The sequence below is a fragment of the Nasonia vitripennis genome, chromosome 3, assembly GCF_009193385.2.
Source record: "Nasonia vitripennis strain AsymCx chromosome 3, Nvit_psr_1.1, whole genome shotgun sequence".
Taxonomy (NCBI): domain Eukaryota; kingdom Metazoa; phylum Arthropoda; class Insecta; order Hymenoptera; family Pteromalidae; genus Nasonia; species Nasonia vitripennis.
Genome location: NC_045759.1, coordinates 15003984 through 15028997, shown reverse-complemented (window position 1 = coordinate 15028997; position 25014 = coordinate 15003984). Strand labels below are relative to the sequence as shown.

The 25014-nt window shown below is 40.9% G+C and overlaps 1 protein-coding gene across 17 annotated transcripts in view; it reads right to left on the bottom strand.

Annotated features, from left to right (window-relative positions):
• Positions 1-3712: 3712 nt before the first annotated feature.
• The window catches only part of LOC100119619 (protein tramtrack, beta isoform), a 215712-nt gene continuing 194410 nt past the window's right edge, over positions 3713-25014 (bottom strand). For all 17 annotated transcript variants that reach the window (XM_031927271.2, XM_016983784.3, XM_016983788.3 and 14 more), the window contains 2 exons: positions 11329-11687; positions 3713-10442 (listed from right to left, as the gene is read on the bottom strand). In XM_031927271.2, the coding sequence (XP_031783131.1) occupies positions 9689-10442; positions 11329-11687 (1113 nt within the window). In that variant the 3' untranslated portion in view covers positions 3713-9688. The remainder of the gene's footprint in view (positions 10443-11328; positions 11688-25014) is intronic.

Sequence of the window (25014 nt, the reverse complement as noted above, 5' to 3'; positions counted from 1 at the left end):
TACAGAGCATTTCTCATTTGCAACGCACAATACCTGTGTCTACACTCGCATGCGCCTTGTGCATCGTGAAATTGAACGCTTCCTCGTAATGTTATCCTCTATCGTTAATTATTATTCTTATTAGTATTTAATATTACTATTATTATTCCTGCGTTAAACGAACGAAATTAGATCGGACGTCGAAACTTATATACTCTTATCTCGTTATTTTCTTTTTTCCCTCATATCCCTCGAATACTTTCTTCCGCTTCTGCTCTCGACTAAAGCCTATTCTCCTCGCTCCCACGCATTACCTTACGAATTATTTACGTCATTGCGTGCAGTCCCAACTCCGATAGCCTATATACTCCCTCTTCTTCTTCATTATTTTTTTCACTGCGCTTTTTTTCTCTATTCTCGTTGGCGAAAGGCAGGGGGAGTACTTAAAAATTTGTATCGTTTCGTCTAAAATTCGATGTACTCGTCCTCAACAATATCATAACAGTCGAATATGAATTAGAAAAATAACGTCATATCGTAGACAACAATCGGTTATACAATATTTATGTATATTTATATAGATTTATATTTATATATTTATATAATGTGTGAATCTTCGTTACGACAGAATCATTACGGCGAAACCGCGTCCGTCGTAAAAAGAACTAGTTAAAATCTTTGCTTTTATGCGATCAGCTGTCTGGCGCCGGACGCTGCCTCCTTTTCGCAGCTATATAAGCTTATCACTTTCTCGCAGTAGTAGTCGTCGTGAATTATATATTATCATGTATATAAACATCTGGGAGAAAGGGTTAGTGGAGCTGATTGTATATAAGAGATGCCCGCATCGTTTAATCGGATTGAATAATCGTCGCTTTCGCGATTCAGGGATTGCTTCTTGTTAAACCTAAAAATTATTGTTTTCGCTTTACGTATATTACTTTATTTTTCACCATTTACTTTAGTCGTTTATTATTATATCGTAAGTTATTCGTTTAGTAGTTATTGAACATTCTTTAACATTTATTATATCTTTTTATATAATATAAAATGCGACTGAAAAAGGTTATATATCATATAGCTTTTAGCACTATACACGCGGACTACGCGGCATACCGTTATTCTCATCGCTCTTCTACACACCGAACGAATATTTAAAAAATCGATCAAGATCAATAATAATAATATCTATTATACACGTCGATTCTCAAAGCTGATCAATACATGGCATTTAACTTGCTAAAAATTCGTAAAAACTTGAAAGGCCATCAACCAATGACAAGTAATTTTTAGGTTTCGTCGCTGTAAATATGAAAAACAGGGACACGTTCAAATAGAATAACGCGGATCGAGGAGAAAAGGACGAAACGCAATCGCAGCGTCCGGTACCGGACAGCTCCGCCTCGTTGGACAGATCTGATGCTTATACATGCACCGACACTAATTATAACATCGGTGCAGTGACGATGCGCCTCGCGGAATTCGCATATATAACATACACGCGCGCTTTACACACCCATTTATTTTATTACACTGCAGCGAGAGCGCCGAATTCGCTGACCGTTCACAGCTTGGCAACAGATATATAATACGCATATATATACATACACCTCCTATACATATATGTATATATATTTATATATCCGCGTTTTTTTTCATATATATATATATATATATATATATATATATATATATATATATAATATTTATTCCACCTAAACATGTACTAGCTAGATTAAAACCTATATGTATATAATATATAATTAGTATAATGATGAACATAATAATATTCACGATTTGTACGACAGACATCGACATTCATTTTATGTATATAATATATATTTTTTATGTATATATATATATATATATATATATATGTATATTCAATTTTATATATATATTACAGTTGGATTGCTCATTGTCAATTCATCAATTATCACATTTAGTACAAGTTGAAAAATATTTCTAACATTTACGTCAAAAATACTGCAGCTGTGACGTGCGCTCGCGCGGAGTCTCGCAAGAATATACATGTAAGGAAGCGCATATACAATAAGTCTGCCGACCTCTCAGAAAAAAGGCCAAAGAGTCAACGGCTCCCTCGGGATCGCCTTTCGTTTCTCCGCATATTATAACCCTTGGAAAACTCGCGCGAGCGCGCAGGCGCCACGCTCGAGCGCTGCAATCTGACTCGTAACATATTTTTGCTATATAGATGTATGTATATATCTATAGTATAGGTACGATAAACGACGATAGTACGGCCACCGAAAAAATCTTACTTATCGCGCGCTTTCATCCTCGCGTACTCGATCACGTTACTCGTGCATTATCCCCTTTATCATATATATATATATATATATATATATATATATATATATATATATATATATATATATATACTCGCTCTCGCGCACATTCGTTCATCTTTCACTCTCGCGTATAGAGCAGAGTGCGATTGCAAAATCTCTCGTCGTGCATTTATGTGGTGTAGTATATATATTCAATGTTGTAATTCACCTGTGTGCATGTCTCTGCGTGTTTATATATGCATTAAGAGTGTCCTCGAGCGCCACGGACAGAAATTTCGTTTCGTCGTTTTAATTACACTTAATATTAGTAGTTTATTCGTGTGGTTCTGAATTTATAATTTGTCCCCTTCCCAACTAGAACGAAACCTGGACGATCTTGTGTATGCAATCGAGCTTTTGCTGCATTTTAAATGGACGAAGAATACGAAATTGTTTATACTTCACTTTTTCCGTGCTCTCGCTTTCTTTCTTTATTATTTTTACCTCCTGTTTTGGCGAGAGACACGCAGGTGTCACGTGCCACTAAAAATATTATCATAGAGTATTTGCACTTTGGTTTGTTTTCTTCTTTATTATTACTATTATAATATTTTGGTCGTATGAAACTCATAGAGCGCCCTTTTGTTTTTACTTTATCGACAAGTATTGTGTCACTTTTTATTTCTATTCGGCCGCACCGCATCGACTTGTACCGCATGTACTTATACTCATCTTTCCAGCGTATAAAATAGATCTAATAATCGTGTGATTAGTTTTGTTTATCATCGTTGCGACTACGTTTAAAACTTTGGCTGACTCATTGTTAAAAGATCAAGACGTAACAATTCGGCTTATAAAAATCGTTAAAAAATATAATCGTCATGTTCTCATCGGATTGTTTCGCTTTAAAACGTGCACGGAATAAAACTACTTGTATACATACAGAGTTCAATCTAAGTGGCGTATTTCTTTGTGGACTTTCAAGTAACTGTAATCGAGTTTAAAATTTTTCATTTTCTATTATATTATAATATCTTTAAATCACCCGCGCTCGACACAAATTCCATCGAACTTCTCTGCTTACCGTTTCTTCCCATCGTGTTTGAAATCTATTGATGCGCGTCTTAGTATTTTGCAACCGCGCTGCGCAACTCGCGCTCACTATACAGAACATATACATTTCACATATATAATATATGACACAGACGCGGAGGGAGTTATTAAAAATTCACCTTCAATTTTTGCCATTTTTCCTCTCGTAGGGATACTGGGAGGGGCAAGGGGACTTTGCTTTCTTATCGAGGATAGTTTAGACACCGAAAGAACATCAAGAGAAATTTTTTTTTTCTTATAGAGGAGAGGGAAATATAGAAGGAGAGAAATTGAAAGAGAGCTCATATATGTATGTATAATATAGCTTCAAAAACGCTCGTTCATTGCGATTCGCGTTGAATTTTATTTATTAATTTTTTTTCGTGCTGTTTTTTCCTTCAACGATTACCTAGAAAATTCCTGAATTTCGCTATGTAAAGTAGTGTCGCTCCGCGCGTGGACGGACGGACCGACGGACATCGAGGATCGAGCGAACTCTGTGTGGGTATATGTGTGCTTTTCTTTATTGCGCGGACGAACGATTCTGGTTTTCATCGTACTTTTTCTCTAACTGAGTTCTCACATCCCTTGCGTTGCTTCGTTTGCGAGAGAAACCTTTTATACATATACGACGATTGGCGAACGTATATTATATGATAATAAAACACGTGTTCGACGATTGCTCGCTTGGAATAACTGTCGAAAACGAAGACTTGGAAAAACTTATTCAGCGACGTCGTGTTATATATCGAAAAATTTGTACTTACTGGCACAATATTTTTATTGAAAATCAGCATTACCGCAGCGGCTAGTTATAGCTTTCAACGCTATTATTATTATTTGTATTTGTTGCTTTTTTTGGAGTTTTATCGAAACGAAATATTTTTCTAATCGCTATGACGACATTGAGTTAAAACGTCGAAGAGTTAAAAGTTTGTGTTTTAGAGAGGACGAGGAGTATTATAATGTAAGAGCTTTTCAAAGGAAGCTGTTAGTGAAATATCACATTATATATTATGTTAAGACATAGAGAGTCAAATTAATCGAAAATTTCGTTAACTCTCCGAGTTTGTTGTTGCAATATTTCATTAATGTGCAGTGTTGATCCGTATAGTTTAAACGTTTAGATCAATAATTGTAATTTGCTGATGGTATTTCAAGTTCTGTGGATCTCTTGTTGTGTAATTCGAAACATATATCGATGAACCTCAAGGAGTTAACATAAGTAGTAGGGGAACGATCGTTGTATTACCATACAATTACAGTATAAGAGTAATATTAAAAATATTTAATTTTAATGCCTCGGCATAATCATAAAAATTATTCTCAACTTGGCTACTTTTTTGCATCTCCGTCTATATAATATACCACCGGGACTATTATTACACGATCGGACGATCAAGTAGGTTGAGCTTGAGTTTAAAACTAGAATAAAGCACCTGAAATCCTCCAGCAATTCTCCGAATACCTTTATATAAATACACTTAAAACTGTAGCATATTTAATATGGCCTACATCCTCGGAACATCGATAAACCAGTTAAAAACATTGTATATTACATATACGCAATCTATCTACCTATACACAATGTAATTGAAGATGTAATGTCCTTGTGTAATAAAATCCCCGTCGTTCATGCATTCGCGGCACTAATATATATTACTCGAATTAAAATCCATATTCGTCGTCAATTGAATCTTTTTTTTCTTCTTCTGCTTCTTTTATTAATTACACGTATATATTATAATAACGCACAATTACGGTATAAATAATTATCGATAATTTTTTCTTATGCGTATATCACATCTGATCGTTCAGTCAATATAGGAAGACCCTCGCCTCGCCTACGCTCACGCGCGACCTGCTCCCTTCATATCTATTTATTTTATTTCAATTGTGTTTAGCGTACTTAAAAACGCAACTAATTAGTACCCGCTTCTCCATACATAATTTTGTCTTATTTTCGTTTCATGGTTCCTCTCGTATGTCAATTGTTCAATTTTTCTGAATCTACATGCGCCGGACTCGCGATTTTCGAACTGGCCTGTGACGTTAATCCCGCATAATTACCGTTTTACATTGATGATCGAACATATATTATATGCAATAGCGAGATTCTGTATCGATATAAAGAAATTTTACATTGAATATTATGCTGATTTCCATACTTGATTTGTCATCATTGATGAATGTCCTCTTTTTTCTAATTTTGTAACTTCAGTTATAATTATACTTGCTTTTGAAAAGCGAGTTCAATGAACAGAAGATCGAAATTGCAATAATATTTTTCACGTTCGATCATTTCAACAGCGCAAAAAAGTTTTATACTCATATTACATGCGAGTCATGTGTACCTGAACTTTTTTTTTGTCCGTCAATTTTCTGTACAATGAAGTTTTTACTCGGCGACTACTATATCTAAACAACGAGAATTATTACATCTTAATAATTTTTTTTTTTTTTTTTTTTGTAAAAATTTAAAATCACCATCGAATATCAATATAGTACACTTATTATGCATACGTCCTTATATAGTACAAATATAGGAACATTCATTAAATATATCTTTTATGTATATTAATATAATATTATCGTCTTATAGTATTAGAATTTTTTATCGTGTGTATATAATAATAATATATATTTATTTTTCATTATTTCCATATTATGTTACTTGGTGTTGTGTAATATAAGTAGTTATTCTTTAAAACGTGATTTAAAATGCCCTGATGTTCCGTGACGCTCGAATAAAAGTATATTTCATTATCGAGAGAGACTGTACTTAACGACTTCGATTGCAGAAAATAGAGACAAATCAGGCTACGTTTGGCATTGCTTTAATGATTGTTTGAGAAATAATTATTTATGTTTATATGCTTCTTCGATGTTTCAAGGTACGTAATAACACTTAGGTCACAATTTAGGCTTTGTATTATCTTTGTTATGATTTTCAAATAGAAGATTAACCAAGCTTAGTAAATTCAATCTAGAGCGAATCGAAACTCACTGTTTATCACAACTCAACGTTACATATCACCGGTCGTCACGGAATCGTTTAGTTTATGTTTGAGTATAGTTACCGAAAAGAAAGCGGTCACTGAACATTCCAAAATCGAGCTATGGTACTGAATTTTTACGTTCTATCAAACATACGCGATGACTTTTTTGTCTGTCTTTCTTAATGAGGCGTGAAAGTCAAAGATTACTGATTAAACAGATAAACCACGACGCACGTCAAGCTGGAGCAAGTAGATTCGAAAATATAATTGAACAATCGCAATTTTCTGAAAATTTAACAGACACTTGCGTTTGTATTATAATTACCGTATATTTTATTAGTAAAATGTACATTTATTATTGAGAATCAAAAAGAATGTTAAAATTCAAATATTAATCTTTTACTTTCATTAACCTCGTCAAAGCTGTTCCGTTAGTATTTTTTTAGACCCGGTAATAATAATAATAATAATATATCCTACACATTCTAGATTTAAGAATAAATTGCAAGCCGAACTGCGCGTCTCGCGTCACGACGCCGGTTCGGTCTCCAAAAGTGTGGAGGGACTTTTCGGACGCACATATCAAAACTCGCCTTCTCATATTACTTACTTCTCGTCGCTCGAGCTAAATAACCGCCCAATAACCTATACAAAATCTCTTTGGCACAGGAACACGACTTTTTCGCTCGTCCTACCTATCTCAAAACCAAACGCATCTTTGACGCGCAGCGCGATTCGGTCGCCGTGTCCCTTAACTATCTACTTTTTTAGCACTTTCTCTTCGTTCGACTTGCTCATTAGTCATTGGCTCAGCTGATGCGGTTTTATTCGATTCGCGTGTATTATATTAGAATTATTTTATAATAATAAAAACTTCACATATTCGCGCGCGCCCTATTAATTCGATTTAACCGTTGCTTTCTTCTTGTTTCTCAACACAAGCTGAGAAAATTTTAGATCCTTTACAAAAGACTATCTTCAATTTAAATTAGTTCGCTGAAACTATCGTTGCCATTAATTGTTTACAAGTTTGTATTGTGATAAAAAAAAATCGGAAACTTTTTCTATCCACAGCTGAGATCGATGTAAGAAGAAAGCAGCTTCTTCCATCTGTATAATACAACTTGCATGAGGCGTAGGTCGCGCGGCTTGCGTTCGATAAAACAAATCATCCTCGTCGCGCGTATCACGTGCATTTAGCACTCGGATCCTTAAATTACCTATACACAATGGACACAGCGATAATAAAAGTGATCTCGCTAATGGGCGAAGGACCGCATAGACCGTGCTACGTATTTTAGGGTTTCTTCTCAATAGATAATATCTCACTCACTATTGTTCTCCCCTTATTTCGATTCAGTTTTCTTTCTTTTATTATTTATTATTCTTTATCATTCTCTCTAACGCGTCGCGCTTTCTTTCGCGTTCGCTGACTTCGTTGACTTCGTGATTTATTTTGTGTATATTACCCGGATCTCGAGAAATTGGTTTCTTTTATTTTCTTATATTTTCTGCCTCCCGCCGACTGACGGGTTATATAGTTCATTTATTGCTGCTTGTGCGATTTTGCCCAGTCGCCGCGGCTCGTGTTAGCACTTGACGTGTGTTTTTAAGCGCAACTTGTCGGGCAATCACTCATACTACGCATGGAAAAAAATCTAGTATAGTACAGAACTTGGTGCGATTTTCAATTCAACGAAAGCTCTGATGAGGTTCCGACATCAAATAAAACAGGCCTGCTAAACTCCCGAAAACAAAATCGTCGTACCCTTTCCGAAAAGTATAAATTCCAGTCCCTCGCTTTATCACGACACAGCGCCCGCTCGTATACATACAAAAGGGCCCGAGCGTTCTCGCGTCTGGGATTAGCAGCGAAGTTCGCGCGCGGCAAGATTAAAGCTTACAGAGCCTCGCAAGTTTCCCGCGCGCGCTCGCATACTTTCCCTCTTCTTCCTTCCCGACAAGTTGCGCATTCCTCGCAGAGGACCGTGATTTCGGTGCTAACGTGCCCGAAACTCGCGACCCGCGTGTCTGTGTACGTGTGTGAGTGTGGGTGGGGTGGCTGTTTATATTAAATAGGCCCGGCGCACTGAGCGCGGAATAGTGCCTCGTCTCACGTGACGGGACGAATGGTATAGCTGGATATTGGACTGGGGCTCGTAGAAACGAAATTAAACGCTTTGCTCGGTGCAGGCTTTTGAAATGAGTGCGGAGATGGTCTTGGCTTGCTCGATTTTATTTGCTTGGCTTCTTCTTTGTTTTCTTGGTACAATGATCGAGTGAGGAATTCATTTCGATTAGGAGTAGTCGTGTTCTTTTTGTACGCTTTGCGAGTAGTTGTTGTCACGAGAGAGTTGCTTGGAAGCACCTTTTGTAAAATTAGATTCGATTGAACTAATCAAACGTTTGCACTTGAAATATAATGTATAATATCCTTATTCAAAAGAGTAGTTATTGGCACATGGTTTATCACTCGTAGTTATGTATTGAATACTTATAAATATTGCGTTGTACTTCCCGTAAAATTATTACGAATTTTATGCGGTCTGTGCTGACGTTTGAACTTATTCGTTGTAAAATATCGATAAAAATAGATGTAATATTCATAATAAGATGGAAGATTTATTGGCAAAGTGTTGATCACAGTATGATTCAACGAGCAAGGAAAACCATAAACTTTTTTCAAAGCAGCCGCCCTCGGCAAAGGTAATTTTCGTTTCTACGATGGGTTCCGAGACTGGAGTTACAAGTTCGTTATTAAATCGCATTAAAACTTCGTTCTACATCACGACATGACTTTACGCTCTCTTTGGTTTAATTATTCCTTATCACATGTTTATTCTCACTAGCATAGAGTGTAGCTTCAATGTCGCCTTTGGCTACGTATTATTGGACTTTCACCTTCGGCTTGTTGGCACTTGCCGCCATTTTTCATTTGGCTGTACACAACTTCATTCGGATTAGTGCATTAACAACATCAACAAATCTTAACAAGCAAAAAACAGTAAACCAACTCATCAAGATGTTAAGTGAAGGAAAATCGCGTTGTTAAAATAAAAAAATACTATAAGTTGTGCAATTAACTTGCGAGCGAACGAATTCGTAATTGTCATAAATTTTATATATAGTTGTTACGAACGGTTTGGCCAAAGGAAAAAAGGCTCACCAGCAAGTCTCGAGAGACGAACTCGCGATAATCGCCCGACCATCGTCAAAATGTGTGTTATATATCCCGGCATCGCAAGAAAAATCGCCCCGCAGAAACGATCCTCATGTCCCGCTATAGTGACGAAGCCTCGGGAACTGCGACTACCGCCTCAGCCTGCCTCAGCGCTGGTGGATGTGCGTCGTCAGATGTTTGGAGAGATAGTCCGCCCTGGCGAAGCACTTACCGCACATCTCGCAGTGGTACGGACGCTCGCCGGTGTGGATCCTCAGATGCCTGGTGAGGTCGCTCTTGCCACCGAAGGCTCTGCCACAGAAGAGGCAGACGAAGGGCCGCTCGCCGGTGTGCTTGCGCACATGGAGCTTGAGGTTCTCCTTCGAGCGGACGCACTTGCCACAGAAGGGACAGGCAAAGCGACGCTCGCGACGCTCGGCTTCGTGGTGGTGCAGGCTGGCAGCTCGTGCGACCGTCAGGTTGAGGCTGGTAGCGCTGCTCGTCGTCGTCGTCTCGGCCAGGGGCTCTATGCGCTCGTCCTCCATCGCGGCGTCCTCGGCGTCGCTACCGGCGGTCGCGGCGCCGCTGCTGCTGTTGTTCCGCAGAGATGAGGAGCCGCCGGCGCCGGACTCGGGAAGGGGGTCGTCGTTGGGATTCTCCTGGACACTGGCCGTCTCCGAGCTGGCGCCCTCCTCGCGAGCACCCTCCGAAGGCGTGTCCCGACCACCTCGATCTCGGTCTTCGACGTCGACCTGAAGGGGACTGGCGTCACCCGCGCTGCCGGTCTCCAACTGCGAAGGCTCGCCTGTGCTCGAGACCTGATCGCTGCGCTCGGTTAGGGCTTGGGATTCGCTTGACGGCGCGCGCTGCAGACGTTCGAGAGCGTGATTGAGGCGGTGCTTCTTGAAAGACTTGAGATACCTGGTGACAAAGATTTCGAAAATGATTTTTAGTAGAAAATCAGTCAATCGTGCGCATCGATACAGAGGGAATTTTATATTTAATTCACCTTAGACTGTAAGTCCTTGACTGTAAACAATTTTTTTTTTAACAAATTATTGAAAAATTAATTTTTTTTTTATGAATTTAATACCAGAATTGGGTTCTGCGGGACAGAACGGGGGAATCAAAATTTAGATCAACCTTTTAATTGTTTGATCGGTTATGTATGCCCTTCAATCATGGCTGTTTTTTATCTTTTTCATTGCCATGTATATAGCTGATGAAACTAGTAAAATGTTTAATCTGATTCTTGAATACGAAATTAGAAGAAAAGAGTTTTAATTTGAGGGCTGGATGGTTAAAATTGACCGCTCGGATCAAAGGTACAAGAATTTTAAAAATAAGAAAAATCGCCAATTTTGGTAAAAAATCCAAGTTTTCATGATTGTTCGCTATTTTTTGAAGCCTAGACAACTTTTGACCTAGGCAATTATTTTTAACTTACCAGCCCTCAAATTGCAGCTCTCTTCTAATACTTCGATCCTAGTAATACACATTTTTGGATTACGCCTTCAGACACTGGGTGGGTATAGTTGAACCATGGCTAATTTTGTTAAATGTTAAATTCCCATAAGAGTATTTGAAGTGCCCGGCAAAAAAAATAAGTATTTCCTAATCTGGGAGGTGTGCCCTCAAATTTCAATTTCGTTCACTCAGACCCCCATAAGTGTCCGGTTTTTTCTGGATTTGCACATATGAGATGTGTCACACACATACATACACACACACACACACACACATACACAGACACACACAACACAAGTATAAAATAAAAGCTAAAAAACTATTAGGCCCGAGCACAGACCTGAACTGCATTCCGCACACGTCGCAGGTAAAAAGCTTGTCAGCTGGTAGTCGAGCTCGATGGTTCTGTTCACGATGCTTGACGTAGGCCGAACGATAGCGATAGCGTTGACCACATTGTTCGCAGGTGAAGGGCTTGTCGTCGCTGGGCTGGCCGGCGTGTTGTAGTATGGCATGTCGCTCGAGCAGCCAGCTCGAGGGGAAGCTTGCGAGGCATACTCCGCAGCGCCGGGCGAGACCAGCCAAGCCCGCCGCGAAGCCTGCTGACGAGAGCAGGCCTGCCGCGGCGGGGCCTTCTCCGAGCTCACCCGGACTTAGGCCGCCCCAGCCGGCCGGTTCTAATCCCAGCGCTAGCGAGACCTGGGGACAAAAGCGAGAGTTCGATAATTAGTATGCGAATTTAAATTTCTCTTTCTATTTTTTTCGTGCGAAAGAGATGATTTTTATTGTGGTTTTATACCTTTCGTTGATCTGCAGGTGATATGGGCTTAGATTTTTTTACCTGTTGCGTGAAGACATACGATTGCGAGTTTCAAATATATTGCTATTAGCGAGTGGTAAATAATGGTACAGATCACTTCAAGATCATAAAAAAAACGTCGTTTGTAAATAGACAATATCAAATACCATGATGAATAAATACTTATTAACATAATGAATTGTTAAAAAAATTAGTCATGCTAAAAATTTTACATCCTCGAATATATAATAACAATTGTTGGAAAAATAATGATACTCATTGCACTTCTGAAAAATAAACAAAGCATGCAAACAAAACCTACTATATTATGTGATCAGAAAGTATAAGGATGAGAGGACATGAAGGGTAAATGGTTATATACAATATAACCGCAAGATAGAAAACTTAGAAGACGTAACGTTAACACAAACAGTTTGCAGTTTTTTTATTTCACAAATTGTTAATTTACAACTATGATATGCATTCGTTCTTCTAAGAACCGAAAGAAACTTGTCTTTTATTCTCGTACGATGACAAATGAGGTAACAGTGCTCATAAGTGTCGCGAGGATCGCTTTCACGAGTGTGTCTCGCGCGCGCGCGCCGACGATGCGCGATCTCATTGTTATTTTCGTTCGCTCGCGCGCAATTCTCTTTCTCCCTTGCTCCTTTTATATACGAATATTATAAATGAAAAGCGCTCGATTTCGCACCGAGACTACAATATGCGTCGACAGAGTCTAGAAAAATAAAAAGGTCATCGCGATCGTCATCGCGGGCGCGCGCTACTCGATCGTAATACAACATACAAGCGATCCGTTAAGAAACCAAACTCGCGTTTCTCTCTGCGCTTGCGATTTGCTCTTTACTCTCGCCTATTATACTTTGTAAACTTTTGTTCTTCTCTCCGTAAGACTCTCTTTCTCTATATCTGCGTGATCTGCTGTGTGGTTGACCGCGGCGACGAGCGCATACAAGAGAACGTGTAATTTTTTTTTTCGTTCTCGCAGTTACATTACGATTTTCGCGTCTCGATCGTTTTCTATCCACAATAAGTCGTCTCTAAAAAATGGCGCGCCCCTTGCTTTATCTATTTATTTATTATTTTGCTTAGAAGCTTTTTGTTTTATTTTGTTTACTTTCGCCCCTGTTTCCTCGTAAGTCGTCCAGTAGTGCTAAGAATGTACAATTAAAAAATCGCCTACGCGCCGAAACGAGTCGACAACTTCTGCTTTTTACGTTATTTTCTTTTTCGTTTGCTCCGCTGCTTCTTGCTTAATCTCTTAATCCCGCACTTTTGTTTCGTTCGCTTATACTGCGTGCGGTTTCGTTCTTTTTTTTCGAACTCTCAGAGTACAGTACAGTTGGATAACTAAACTCGCGCAAACGAGAGACGTTGTTATTTTATTTTCCTTTTTTGCTTTTCACGTTATTGTTTGTTATTTCTGCGCACGCACACACTCCCTATCATGCTCTCGCTGCAGACACGCACGCATGAATATTGTGGTCCTGATAAACGGAAAAATGCACCTGTTCCTCGAACTGAAAACCTTTACACCGCATAGGTATCGCGGATATATGCGAATATAAACCGGATATCGCGCGACACAGTATAATAATAATGACAATGGCTGTGAGGCGACGAGAAGAAGAGACGCGACGAAGCACCTATATAGTATCTATGATTTATAGATATAGACGATAAAGACAGTCGTGTCCGACGTGATATTGCTATTTTATAGTTTCAAGCGCACAGTATTGCGTTGCGGTACGGAAAAGCAGACCGGAAAATGAAAAGAAAAATATATAGTCATTATATATTCTGTGTGTATTCGAAAATATAGTATATTCTTTTACACGTTGATGTACAAATATGCTTGTCGTATATCAAAGTATCGTTCTATTATAGACGCGTCGCGACGTTTTTGTTCCAGTATACTGTTGTACGAATATATATATATATATATATATATATATATATATATATATATATATATATATATATATATATATATATATATATATATGTATATATATATATATATATATGTATATATATAATATTATCATTCAGTGGTCTAGCAGCTATTTAGACACTCGTAAAAGTTCAGAGTCCGCTCTTCCGTACGCAGATCTAGAATACATGTTGAGTCGTACGTCTTACAGTATAATGATCTATATCCTTCGTCGTAGCTAGGACGACGTTCGGTACATAATGGGGGGTAAAAATACCGTACTTTTCGGATCGAAATAACGGCGCAGAGTCGCTCTCCCGTTGTCGTCGCCCGTATTATTAGTTGTACACAGTAAAATATACAAGTCGACCGCGCGCGCGGTTAATCTATTTAAAAATGTTGCGGGCCGCGACGCGCGCAGTAGGCTTGCGCGCGTCGCTGTACTATTTTTTTTCTCTTTTCTCATATCGTCGTCGTTTGTTTTATATTTTCCGTAAAATATTGTATACGCTTGATTCATCACAATATGGTAAAACCTGAAACCGAATAAGGAGATCCTGAAAGGCTGCAGTTGGCACAATGTAAACGAAACTCGGTTGATCGCGTGCGCGGACCGATCGCTCGCTCGCCGTCCGTATATAGATAAACGCTTCCATTTTCTTGCCTCCCTCGAGCTAGTTTTTTAGAAGCTGACGTTATTTATCGCAGCAAATACACGTATACTCTGCCTCTCCCTGGTGTCAAAGGCTCGAAATGTCTATTGTCTATATACTGTACCGGTGCACGTTCTAATACGTATCCTTGAAAAATAATGAATTCAGAGTTATGGGAAAGCTAATAGCTGTTTGTTTGTCGCAGAGTATATGCATGTATAGTACATAATGCAGTTGCGGAGAAAGAGGCGATAAAAGAAGAAGAAGAAGAAAATGGCGCGCGACGGCGCATCGAGCGAACGTCTCGCACGCGACTTTTCGGAGAGGGGGTGGCCGGTATATTTACTTTTATTTATTTATTTGTTTATTCTCGTTACGTGTGTATACTGTATTACTGTGTAAGGGGCTGTGTATGACTGTATATCGTCGTACGTTGTATAATATACCATAATGTATACAATATTGTATGCGTATATTATCGGCGGGGCGGTGGCTTTCATCCGGTTATTGTTTTTTTTTACTTCGCGCGTACAGTATGAAAAAATATTCCCGTGTTTTAAGTTACGTACAATTATAACGCTGCTCTCGCACTCTCATATTCACTATTTTCAACGATATTATTTTCCGTTCTCCAAAACTGAACGCTCTCTCGCGTCGCACACACACACGTGTATTATAATGCGGTCTGGCGCGCGATTTTCTGCTGCTTTGTTTCCCCGCCCGCTCGGCATCAAGTCGTCCTTTTCTTTAGCTTTATACTTTATTTTATTTATCATTATTATTATTTTATTTTATTTTAATTATTTATCATTACTTTTGCTTTGTTAAAAAAGTTATTGCATCTGGCTGGGTTGCGGTGTCGCCGCGCGGCGCTGTCGGCCGCCGCGAGCTTGCAGCTTAATCCATCTTTTTTTTTTCATTATCATTATTCATATTGTACAAATATTGTTGTAAGAGCTCCGTACAAACGTTACTGTATTGTATTCATATTGTAGAAAAACATAACGATTCTCGCATATAGGTTCTCTCTCTCTCTCTCTCTCTCGCACACATGTTCGCTCACGTCGCAGCCTATCTCTCGTTCCCTCCCTTTTTTCTCGGTGTCGTGCGCGTCTTTTACATATAATATGTGAGTGTGCATATAATAAGCGTTTAATATACGTGCAGTGCCCCGCACGTGTGTGAACCTTTCGAGCGCGCGCGTCACGCTTCCGTACTTCCTTTTTTTAAAACTCTCTTTCTCTCTCTAATTTTCTCTCGCTCGCTCTCGCGCTTTATCATCGTCTCTCTACTATATACGAAAAGCTTATTGATGCGCGTTTAATCTCCTTTTCTCTCGCTCTCTTCCACGTATTTTTTCCTTTTCTCGCCGATGGCTTTATTTATTTTTACGCTTTTTTCATCCCCTATACCTATACGCGCGTGTTATACCTGTTTTTTTTAATTTCTGCGCGTGTGTCTTTTGCACGCGTACGTATTTGTCAACGCGGATGCCGCTGCGTGCGGGCTCGCGTATGTTTGTCTTGGAGTTTGTGTGCTCAGCTATGGGCACGCCGGGGGGAGGGGGGCGCGACATGTGCGAGAGATCGCGAATTTTTCAGAGCAAGCGATTCTTTTTATCTCCAGCCCTTTTTCTCTCTCTCCCTCTCACTCTCAGACTGGTCGCGCGAAAACGCTATACAGTGTAAACAGTGCGAGCAATATATACGTTTTTGTCGAGATTACATGCGCCCGCCGCGCTGCGATTTTTTGCCCTTTCGTTTTGTCTCTCTTTCTCTCTCGCACGCGCGCCTGAGTTTACGTTCGTGAAGAGGATTTTATGATAGCTTTTCGGGGAAATTGTTTCCCGCTGTAAGACACAGGCTGATTTAATTATATATTTCTGGGAATTGTCTTTCGATGTGCAATTTTAAGGGGCGTTTACCTGCCACAGAATTTTATTGTTTGTAATTGGAAATTATGGTATGGAAATTTATGTTATGAAAGTAATTCGGAGAAAATGACCCATGGGTCATAAATGAATCGTTATAATAATCCAGCCAGAGATCTCCCATTATACCAGGAACTACAAACGATGATCACAACAAATACTTACGATGGCCCACCCCCAATCTTCAAAAATGCATTACGGCGCGTATGCGTTACATCACACCGGATCTATATCTGCATCCACATAGCTATATCCATCGGGTGACCGGGTCAGCATCGCGGCGCGCGTCTCCAGTAGGCTAGTGGTAACTGGCGCCGGCGAAGGGTGGAGAGCAAAGACGGAGGGGGAAAACCGCTGTGTGGGTGTCCCGAGAGTACGTATGTGTGTTCGTGTATAGGCTGCACCGATAGATCGTCGCGACTTGTAGCTCGCCCGCATACACACACACACATACACGTGCATACTGAACGTATGTATAACGCAGAGGGGCGCGCAAGGGGAAAAGCTTACACAGTAGGGGATGCGGGACGTAGGCGTACATAGGCTCGGAGCTTTTTAGCTGCGCGCGTGTCGGTCCGCGTCCGGTGTAACGATCCGTCGCTGGTGTTTGTGCTGCATGTGTGTACGTGTGTGTGTGTGTGTGTGTTGGAGAGAGAGAGAGAGAGAGAGAGAGAGAGAGAGTACGAGGGAGAGAGTCGTGCGTAGGTGTGTAGGCGTTGCTGTTGCAGCAGGAATCGCGCAGGTAGGCGTGTCTTGGGGCGGCGCCAGGTGAACGCCACCGGCAGCTGACCTCGGCTTTCTCCTCTCTCTCTCTCTCGCTCTCTCGCTCTCTTGGCTCGGGCAGCGCGTCTCTCTCTCTCTCTCTCTCTCTCTCTCTCTCTTTCTCCGCTGCCACACGCGTGTCACCCGAGAGCATTCAGGCTCTCCGCCGCGCCTCGCGACTTTCTCCAAAGACTCTCTTGTGTTATCCGCACGCGTCCCTCGTTCGTTTAACGCTTTATCCAATCAAGTGTGGCGATCAATTTTGAGAGGAAGAAAAACATAACTTTGAATCGCGACAGACACCATAGTGATTTTTCAGGCCGGCGAAACGATGACTGACGCTTCGCCAAAGCAAACAAACATCGGAATACCGCAAAATAAATAGACTATAGACCGCAAGCTCCTATGCATCTATACACAGCGAGTATAGATATATACGTACAGTAGTCCGCAAGCTCGCGTGCGAGTAGGCGCAGTAGTCGTCTAGTGACTCGCATGAAAAATGCCGACAGCGCGAGATCGTCTCTTCGCGGTCACGAACCTGCGGTGTGGTATATGGTAGGGTAGTAAAGGGGCTGGCTGGTCTCTGTAGCTATACATAGACGAGGAACTCGTTAAAAGCGCGCACGAAAGCTCTGTGCATTGGCTATATACCTATGCTACTCCTTTTCAGGATATGATAGATTTTTAACCCGGACGTTCGATCGTCGTACGTGCGCGCGGTATACGTGTGCTCCGCACGCGAGGGCTTTCGCGTGCGGCGCTCCAACGATTTTCGAGCGTTTTTTTCGAACATCGATATTGCCGCCCGTTTCGCGCGAAATGAATGAAAAACAGGACCAATCATAATTCGAAAATCCGGTGCGACGATTAAAAAGCGACGTAGGGCGCGAGTCGAGAAAAACGGATTATAAGACACGCAGCGCCTCGCAGTTGTTGTCCAGGCGCACAGGCGCGAGCTTTTGATTTCACCGCATAAAGTTCCGGGAATACAGTTATCGTGGATTCGAGGGAATAAAGTCGCGTTGGACATGAAAATAAAAGCGCGGAGGAGAGAGAGAAAGGGTAAAAAAAGAAGAAGAAAGTGGAAGGAGAAAGAGAGTAATAGTAGTACGGCGAAAGCGCGCGGGCGCACGGCAACGGGAGGAGAAAAGCTCGTGTTTCCGATTCTGCAATAAAAAGACTTGGCCACCCTCCCTTTCGTTCCACTTCGTTTTCTCTCTTTTCCTCCGCTACCATATCTCTTTTATCTCCCTCCCCCCTCACCCCGCATTCATTCCGCGCGTATATTTTATCTTCCTTCGCTTGTCGCTTCTGTTGTTTTGCCTATATAGCTCTCTCTTATTATCGTTTTTCTCCTATACCTGCCGACTGTCTTCCGCGGACGCGTAACGGCGCGTCTTGCTCTTAATTTCAGCGGTTCTGTGACGATAAATCCGACGACGCGTAATTTCGAATAATAAAGGAGCGAGCGGGCTCGAATCGCATCAAGCCGCGAATTAATCCCGCCGGCGGCGCACAATCCGACGATCCCAATCGACGCGCCCGTCGTTCCCTCCACCCATACCCCTCCACCCTTTCTTTCTAAAACTCGAGTTGGCTGCACGCACGGCTCCTATCTATATTCCCATCCGTCCTCCCTATCTCTCTCTCCTTCTCCACCTGCCGCTCGCGCGGGTGCGCGCTTCTTTTCTCATTTTTCCCGTGCGCCTCTTTCGACGGGCATAAATCGTTATAAGAGCGAGCTTGGGCTTGCAATTTCCGGCGCGGATCGCTGGTGTGCGTGCGTGCAAACGCGTACCACGCGAGCGCCTGGCTCTCGCGTCTCTCCCCCCCCCCCCCCTATATAGCGCAGCTCTGTTGCAGCTTTCCATCCCGAAATTTCCAGGCCCGCGGACTAATAAACTTTCGCCGCATTGATTCTACAGCCCGACGTGGTCACGTGCACGTCGCGTTCTCCGATGCGTCGCTCGCTCTTTCCCCGATATCTCTCGTCTCTACCATACACACACACACATACCTACTGCTGTCGTATTTCATGCGCTTTTTGCCGTTGTTGCCTTGCTCGTTTCGCTTTGTGTTTAGTCGCGTCGTTTTGCCTCCGCGTTATATTTCTCCTCTCGTTCTGTGCACTGCGCCTGGGCTTCTTTTTTCTTCCGAAGCCCCGTGTGTCTTTTCTGCATACGCGCGCTCTTTTTGCGCTTCTTTATCTGTACACACAACACACACACGCGCACACACACAGACACACGCGAGGCACATTTTTCCCCCGCTGCGCCGCCGCCGCGCTTTACTTTTGATTCCCGATTATACCACGGGGCCGCCGCGCCGAGCCTTTATCCGTTTCTTCTCGTCGTTGCGCTTTTTTCGACGCTGATTGTGTTCGCGCAGATGGATCGATTTATGGATTGGAAGCTTTTCTTTTTCAGCGCCGACGCCGTCGGAGATTTTTTGCCCGTCGGCGGTGGCGGCGGTTTGCCGGGGAGCATTAAAAATGCATTTGAAGGCGATTGAATTCCATTAATATCGGGGCAGAGTGCGTTGGAGCTCTACCGGCTAAAAACTTTCTTCGAAATTAATTAATACACCGGCCTGCTCGCGGCGGCGTGTTTCGCGCGCGTGTGTGGATCGAGGGAGACTCTTCCTTTTGCCTATCGAGACTTTCAGGTTTTTAAAAAAAGTTCATACTCTTTGATATGGGATTTATATCCTTTGCGCTGGTATACCTATACGCTTTCTCCAAAAATATTAGTTACACTAATTAATATACGGTATTATTTGCACTCGAAAGATCGTTTTTGCTCGTCCCTTTGCAAAAGTACAGAACGTTATATGAGTCAGCAAGTAGTCTCTTCACGAACGCAAATTCTTTTCAAACTGCTCCGCATCGCAACCTAATCAATTGTCAGTTTCTCTCTCTCTTTCTCTCTCTCTCTCTCTCTCTCTCTCTCTCTCTCTCTCTCTCTCTCTCTCTCACGATCACGCGTCTCGCATTTACACGTAAAATTACATCCCGTGGTATGAGAATCAAGTGTGTGTGTACGTTTGTGTTTATGTGTTAGTCTAATATTAAAAATGCGCGTGTCAACTAATTTTCCTTACGGCTCAATGTATCATTTACTTTTTATATACGCATTACGTATGATTCGCGCGCGCTACTGCTTGCATATTTTTAAAACTCGCCGGCGCGCATATCGCCTCCCAATATTGTATAACGTGTGCAAAACGATAAAGTTCTTTCTGCGCTCTGTTTATTTTTTGTTACTCTCTCCGCCCTATTATATTTATAATAATATGTATAGTGTTTGTATACCTATATATGTATACGCATCGCAAAAGATGTGCAAATTCGACGCTCACCTTATTGTGTTATCGCAACTCTGCATCTTTTCTCGAGTATCAATAATATTTTCTTACATTTTCTCTCTTACACTCCGCGCTCACGCGTCGCTCGCTCTACAATAGGTAACGTCATTATAATAATAATCATTTATCATGTATACGCGTCGTCGTGGGATAATGCGCCTAAAGAGTTTGTCTGCTTTTTAGCCTCTTTTCTTTCTTTCTTTTTTTTATACTAATATATAATAAATCATCTGCCGCAGCCATTCATAGCCCCCCTCTATATAATATATAGAATGCGCTTCGTCGCAATTTATGCGTTTTTTACTTTTTATCTTCTATATATATAATAGATTCATTATTTTATATTTCTTCTTAGTGAGATTAATCTTTATTTTTGTTCTATTCACATAATCTCACGCGCGTCGCTTGCGCGCGACTCACTCTCGTAACTATGTAAATATGCTGGTGTACATACGTAATATAATAATATATATATATTTTTTTTGTATATAATATAAGATATAATAAATAATCATGTCATAATAATAATAATAATCGTCATCTCCATAATTCTATATGCAATAGTTAATTTTCATCTCGTCTCGCTTCCCACTTTTTTAATATATATATATATATATATATATATATATATATTAAAAAAGTGGGAAGCGATATATATATATATATATATATATATATATATATATATATATGTATATATATATATATGAATGTATAATATATCACTATTTATATTATATTCAGTTGATATACATATATACCATGTATATATAGTATGCATGTATACATATCTCGTAGAATATTATCTTCTATGTGCGTCTTCTATGTGTTATTTTGTTGTTTTTTTTTCATTATTTACAGCGCATTGTTTATTTATTTTTTTCATATCATATATACTTATAATTTATCTTTAATCATCTGTCTTGTCTGTCTGTCTCTCACTCTCTCTCTCTCTCTTCTCTCTCTCTCTGTCTCTCGCTTGTTCACCCGCGGTGCGCGACTTGCTCATCCCCATATCCTGTATTATATATATATATATATATATATATATATATATATATATATACCACCCTTTATAACTTTCTATTGCTCGTTATAGGTAAATTATATAATGGTATGTACACATTCCGCATCTTCCCCATTATTCCGCACGACGTTATGTGTACGCACAAGGTTGACGCGGGTGTGTCATTATAGGGTATCGTATAAGGTATCGCTTTGCAGGGTCTATAGGAAAAAAACAATATTTCATGGCTATTATTATTGCTTGCAATTGTTCGAGTTCATACGTATAATTTTGAAAACCGATGCCATCCGCGCGTCAACCTCGCATACGCAGCTGCAGTGCACCGCTTAACGTACTAAACTATTAAAATACTAGTATAAATATCTCTGGACAATCGATGCACACGCGCTCTTTTTTTATTCCGCCATGCTTTTTCTTCTCTCTCTCTCTCTCTCTCTCTCTCTCTCTCTCTCTCTCTCTTTCTCTCTCTATCATTTATTTCCGTCGCTCCTCTCTCGCGCGTGTACGTCGTTTGACTCGCGTACGTTTTTTTGTTGCCTACAGCGTTTCTATATATATGTATTTGATATAGTCGCGCGTGAATCTCGCGGCGGCCGAGACGATGGGCTCACACTCTCTCCTTTGTTTGAAGCACATACATGCACACTCCGACGTGACACCTGTAGAGAACATTGTATGTAGGGAGCGACAAGGAGCTCGTCTCGGCGTCGCTGTACTACTCTCTCCCTTTATTTTACGTTTATTGCTATTGGATTCATTGCACAGTAAGTTTCGCTCCGTCTGTCCGATGTCGCTTCTTCCGCCTTTATTTACGACGTTCTCACGCGACAATTGATATATATCACACACTCGAGTCTTCATATACACTCATGGCTTTTCTCTCTTATATTCTCTTCACCGATCTGCTTTATACACGCTCGCGTTACAATATATCGAGAGACTGTGATGTCGCGCGAGCTTCGGCTCTTTGCTCTCCTCTGCGCTCGCGCGAGCTCGTTAGACGCGATTTTCGCGACGCGCGAGCGGAAGAATGGATTTTTCAGAGAGAGAAATGTTTAAAGCTCCGACGATGATTATGCGATGCGCGGAAAAGTGAACACATAGAAAAATTCGTTTGCGAATTTACTGTTTGATTCAATATATTCTATGGATATATAATTTGCTCTTTTGCATTTCTCTCTCTCTCTCTCTCTCTCTCTCTCTCTCTCTCTCTCTCTCTCTCTCAACGTTGATTATACTTTTCGGCAAACACAATGCGATTACTTCAACGTATTATATTTATATTCCGATTGTTACACGATTTTTTCATTTAATTTTATTGAAACTCGTTAACGAATGCGTAAAAAATGGCTAATAAGAATTTTATTGTGATTCCACGATATATATACCTATATACTCAACAATCAAAAATCAATTTCGTTACGTAATAATAATATATAAAACGATCGAATTGGAATTTTCGCACCCTATATTCTCGAAGTAAGAAAGCGACGCAGCGGCTTTCAAATTGAATTAGGATCGATTTTAGCACATTTATAATAGAAACTGATTTGCAAACAAATTTTTTCTTCGGCAAATCAAAGATTAATCCATTACAAACATAAGGTATATTTTATTGGCAAATTATACAGTTTTTTTTAAAGCCGGGGATGACGACTTGTAATATTATAGATAGCAGTTTCACTGCGTCTATTCGATTTCTGCTTTTCCTCTCGCGGGTCGTACCTACGTGTACACACACTATCCGGCTTATTTTTAATGCACGATCAACAAGTGAATGCCATGTCCCATCAATAATGGAGGTAAATAACAGCGACACATCTTTCTTTTATAAATAAGCAGTCTATAGGCAAAAAATTTAATAAAACATGCCCGGTACGTGTGTTTTGATATTTTTAACGCGCTGCTTCCTGATGTTATATTCTCCACCGTTCCGTAAATAGACCGACGAGAATAATGGCGCGACATTTTGCATGGAGCTTTTTCCTTTTATTAGACACGCGAATGCGAACATCCGAATAAAAAGAATAAACGCTGAAGCGCGCAATTATTCGCGTTAAAATTAATTATTAATTTGACGCACCTGCACAATCGTTATGTCAGCGCAAGAAACAAACCGATCGATCAACTTCCAAGTATATACAACGCGCGCGAAGCAAAATCGTAGTATAAGCCGATCTATAAATTCTCGTCTCGCAATTAACCCACCGAATTCGCCACATCGATTCTCCGCGAGAAACGCGCGTAAGAGTATATGTATACAAACAGCCCTGTAAGCCCGTCTCTGCAGCAGAGAGCTCCTCCTTGCAGTGTAAGCAGCGCGTGCACTCTCGAATATCCCGACCTCAAAATTAATCGATAGCTTGCATTTTACGCGTTAAGCACAAACCCGCCCGCGCCGCGCCACCTGACCTGGTTCTGGGGCCGCTCGCATGCGCACCGCTCTCTCTCTCTCTCTCTCTCTCTCTCTCTCTCTCTCTCTCTCTCTCTTTCGAGTTCGATTCTCTCTCGTTTTTTTTTCTCTCTCCCTCGCTCCGCCGCCGATGCGTGTTTCAGCATTGTGAGAGAGAAAATTGCAGTTTCGTACAGTGTATTATAATGAGCTCGCGCGCGCACACACACGTTGTAACGCGTTTTATCGATTTTCCGGAAATAATTTTCGACACGTGTCGTCGCGCGCAAAATATTATTTGCTCGTGCGCGCACGATCGCACGGTTATTTTGCGTTCTGTGGATATATAAATCGAAAAATTTCCGGAAGCCAGGGGAGGTCGAATGCTTTGATCGAGAGGTGAATTTAAATTAATTGTTCTGTATGGCAATTTAGGATGCGGCATTATTAAGCTCTAATAAGGCACGTGTGTAGAAAACATTTAGCAGTACATAGCGTTGTGATTTCCGAGAAGCAACGACTGTGGACAGTCATCGATTCTCGGGAACCACATAGTTAGTTGTACATCTATCGCTTTATATATTACACAAACGATCATATGCGTAAAAAGTGTATTAAACTCCCGCATATTACATCGAAACGAAAATACAATACCGAACGCAATGACAATCGTAACTACTACATACTATAAAAAATTTCCGTAAAACAATCCCATCAGATCATTCGAAGCGTATTACACTCTAAATGCTTAATAAGCGCGCTTTCGCATCAACCTCCCCTTTTAAATAATCGCTACGAAAATTCCGACCATCCACGTGCGACGTGCGAAAGTTTGCGCATCGAGTTCTCCTCCCTTTCCGAAGCAAGAAAAAAAAGCCGAGATTCGATTATGTATCCTCGAGGTAGGCGCGAGCAGTATATAACACACAGAAACTCGCGCCGACCGAAAAGGCTTAATCACCCGAGCGTATCTCGCGCGCCCTCAGAGTTTGTTATACTGATAAATCGTGCACGCTAACATACACACACACACGTGCGCGCATAATTATCCATCAACGCCTCGCCGTGTCGATCGTCCTCGCCTGCAGCTCCCGACGCGCGTCTGTGTATATGCGGAGATCCTTACGTGCCGATATTTACCAG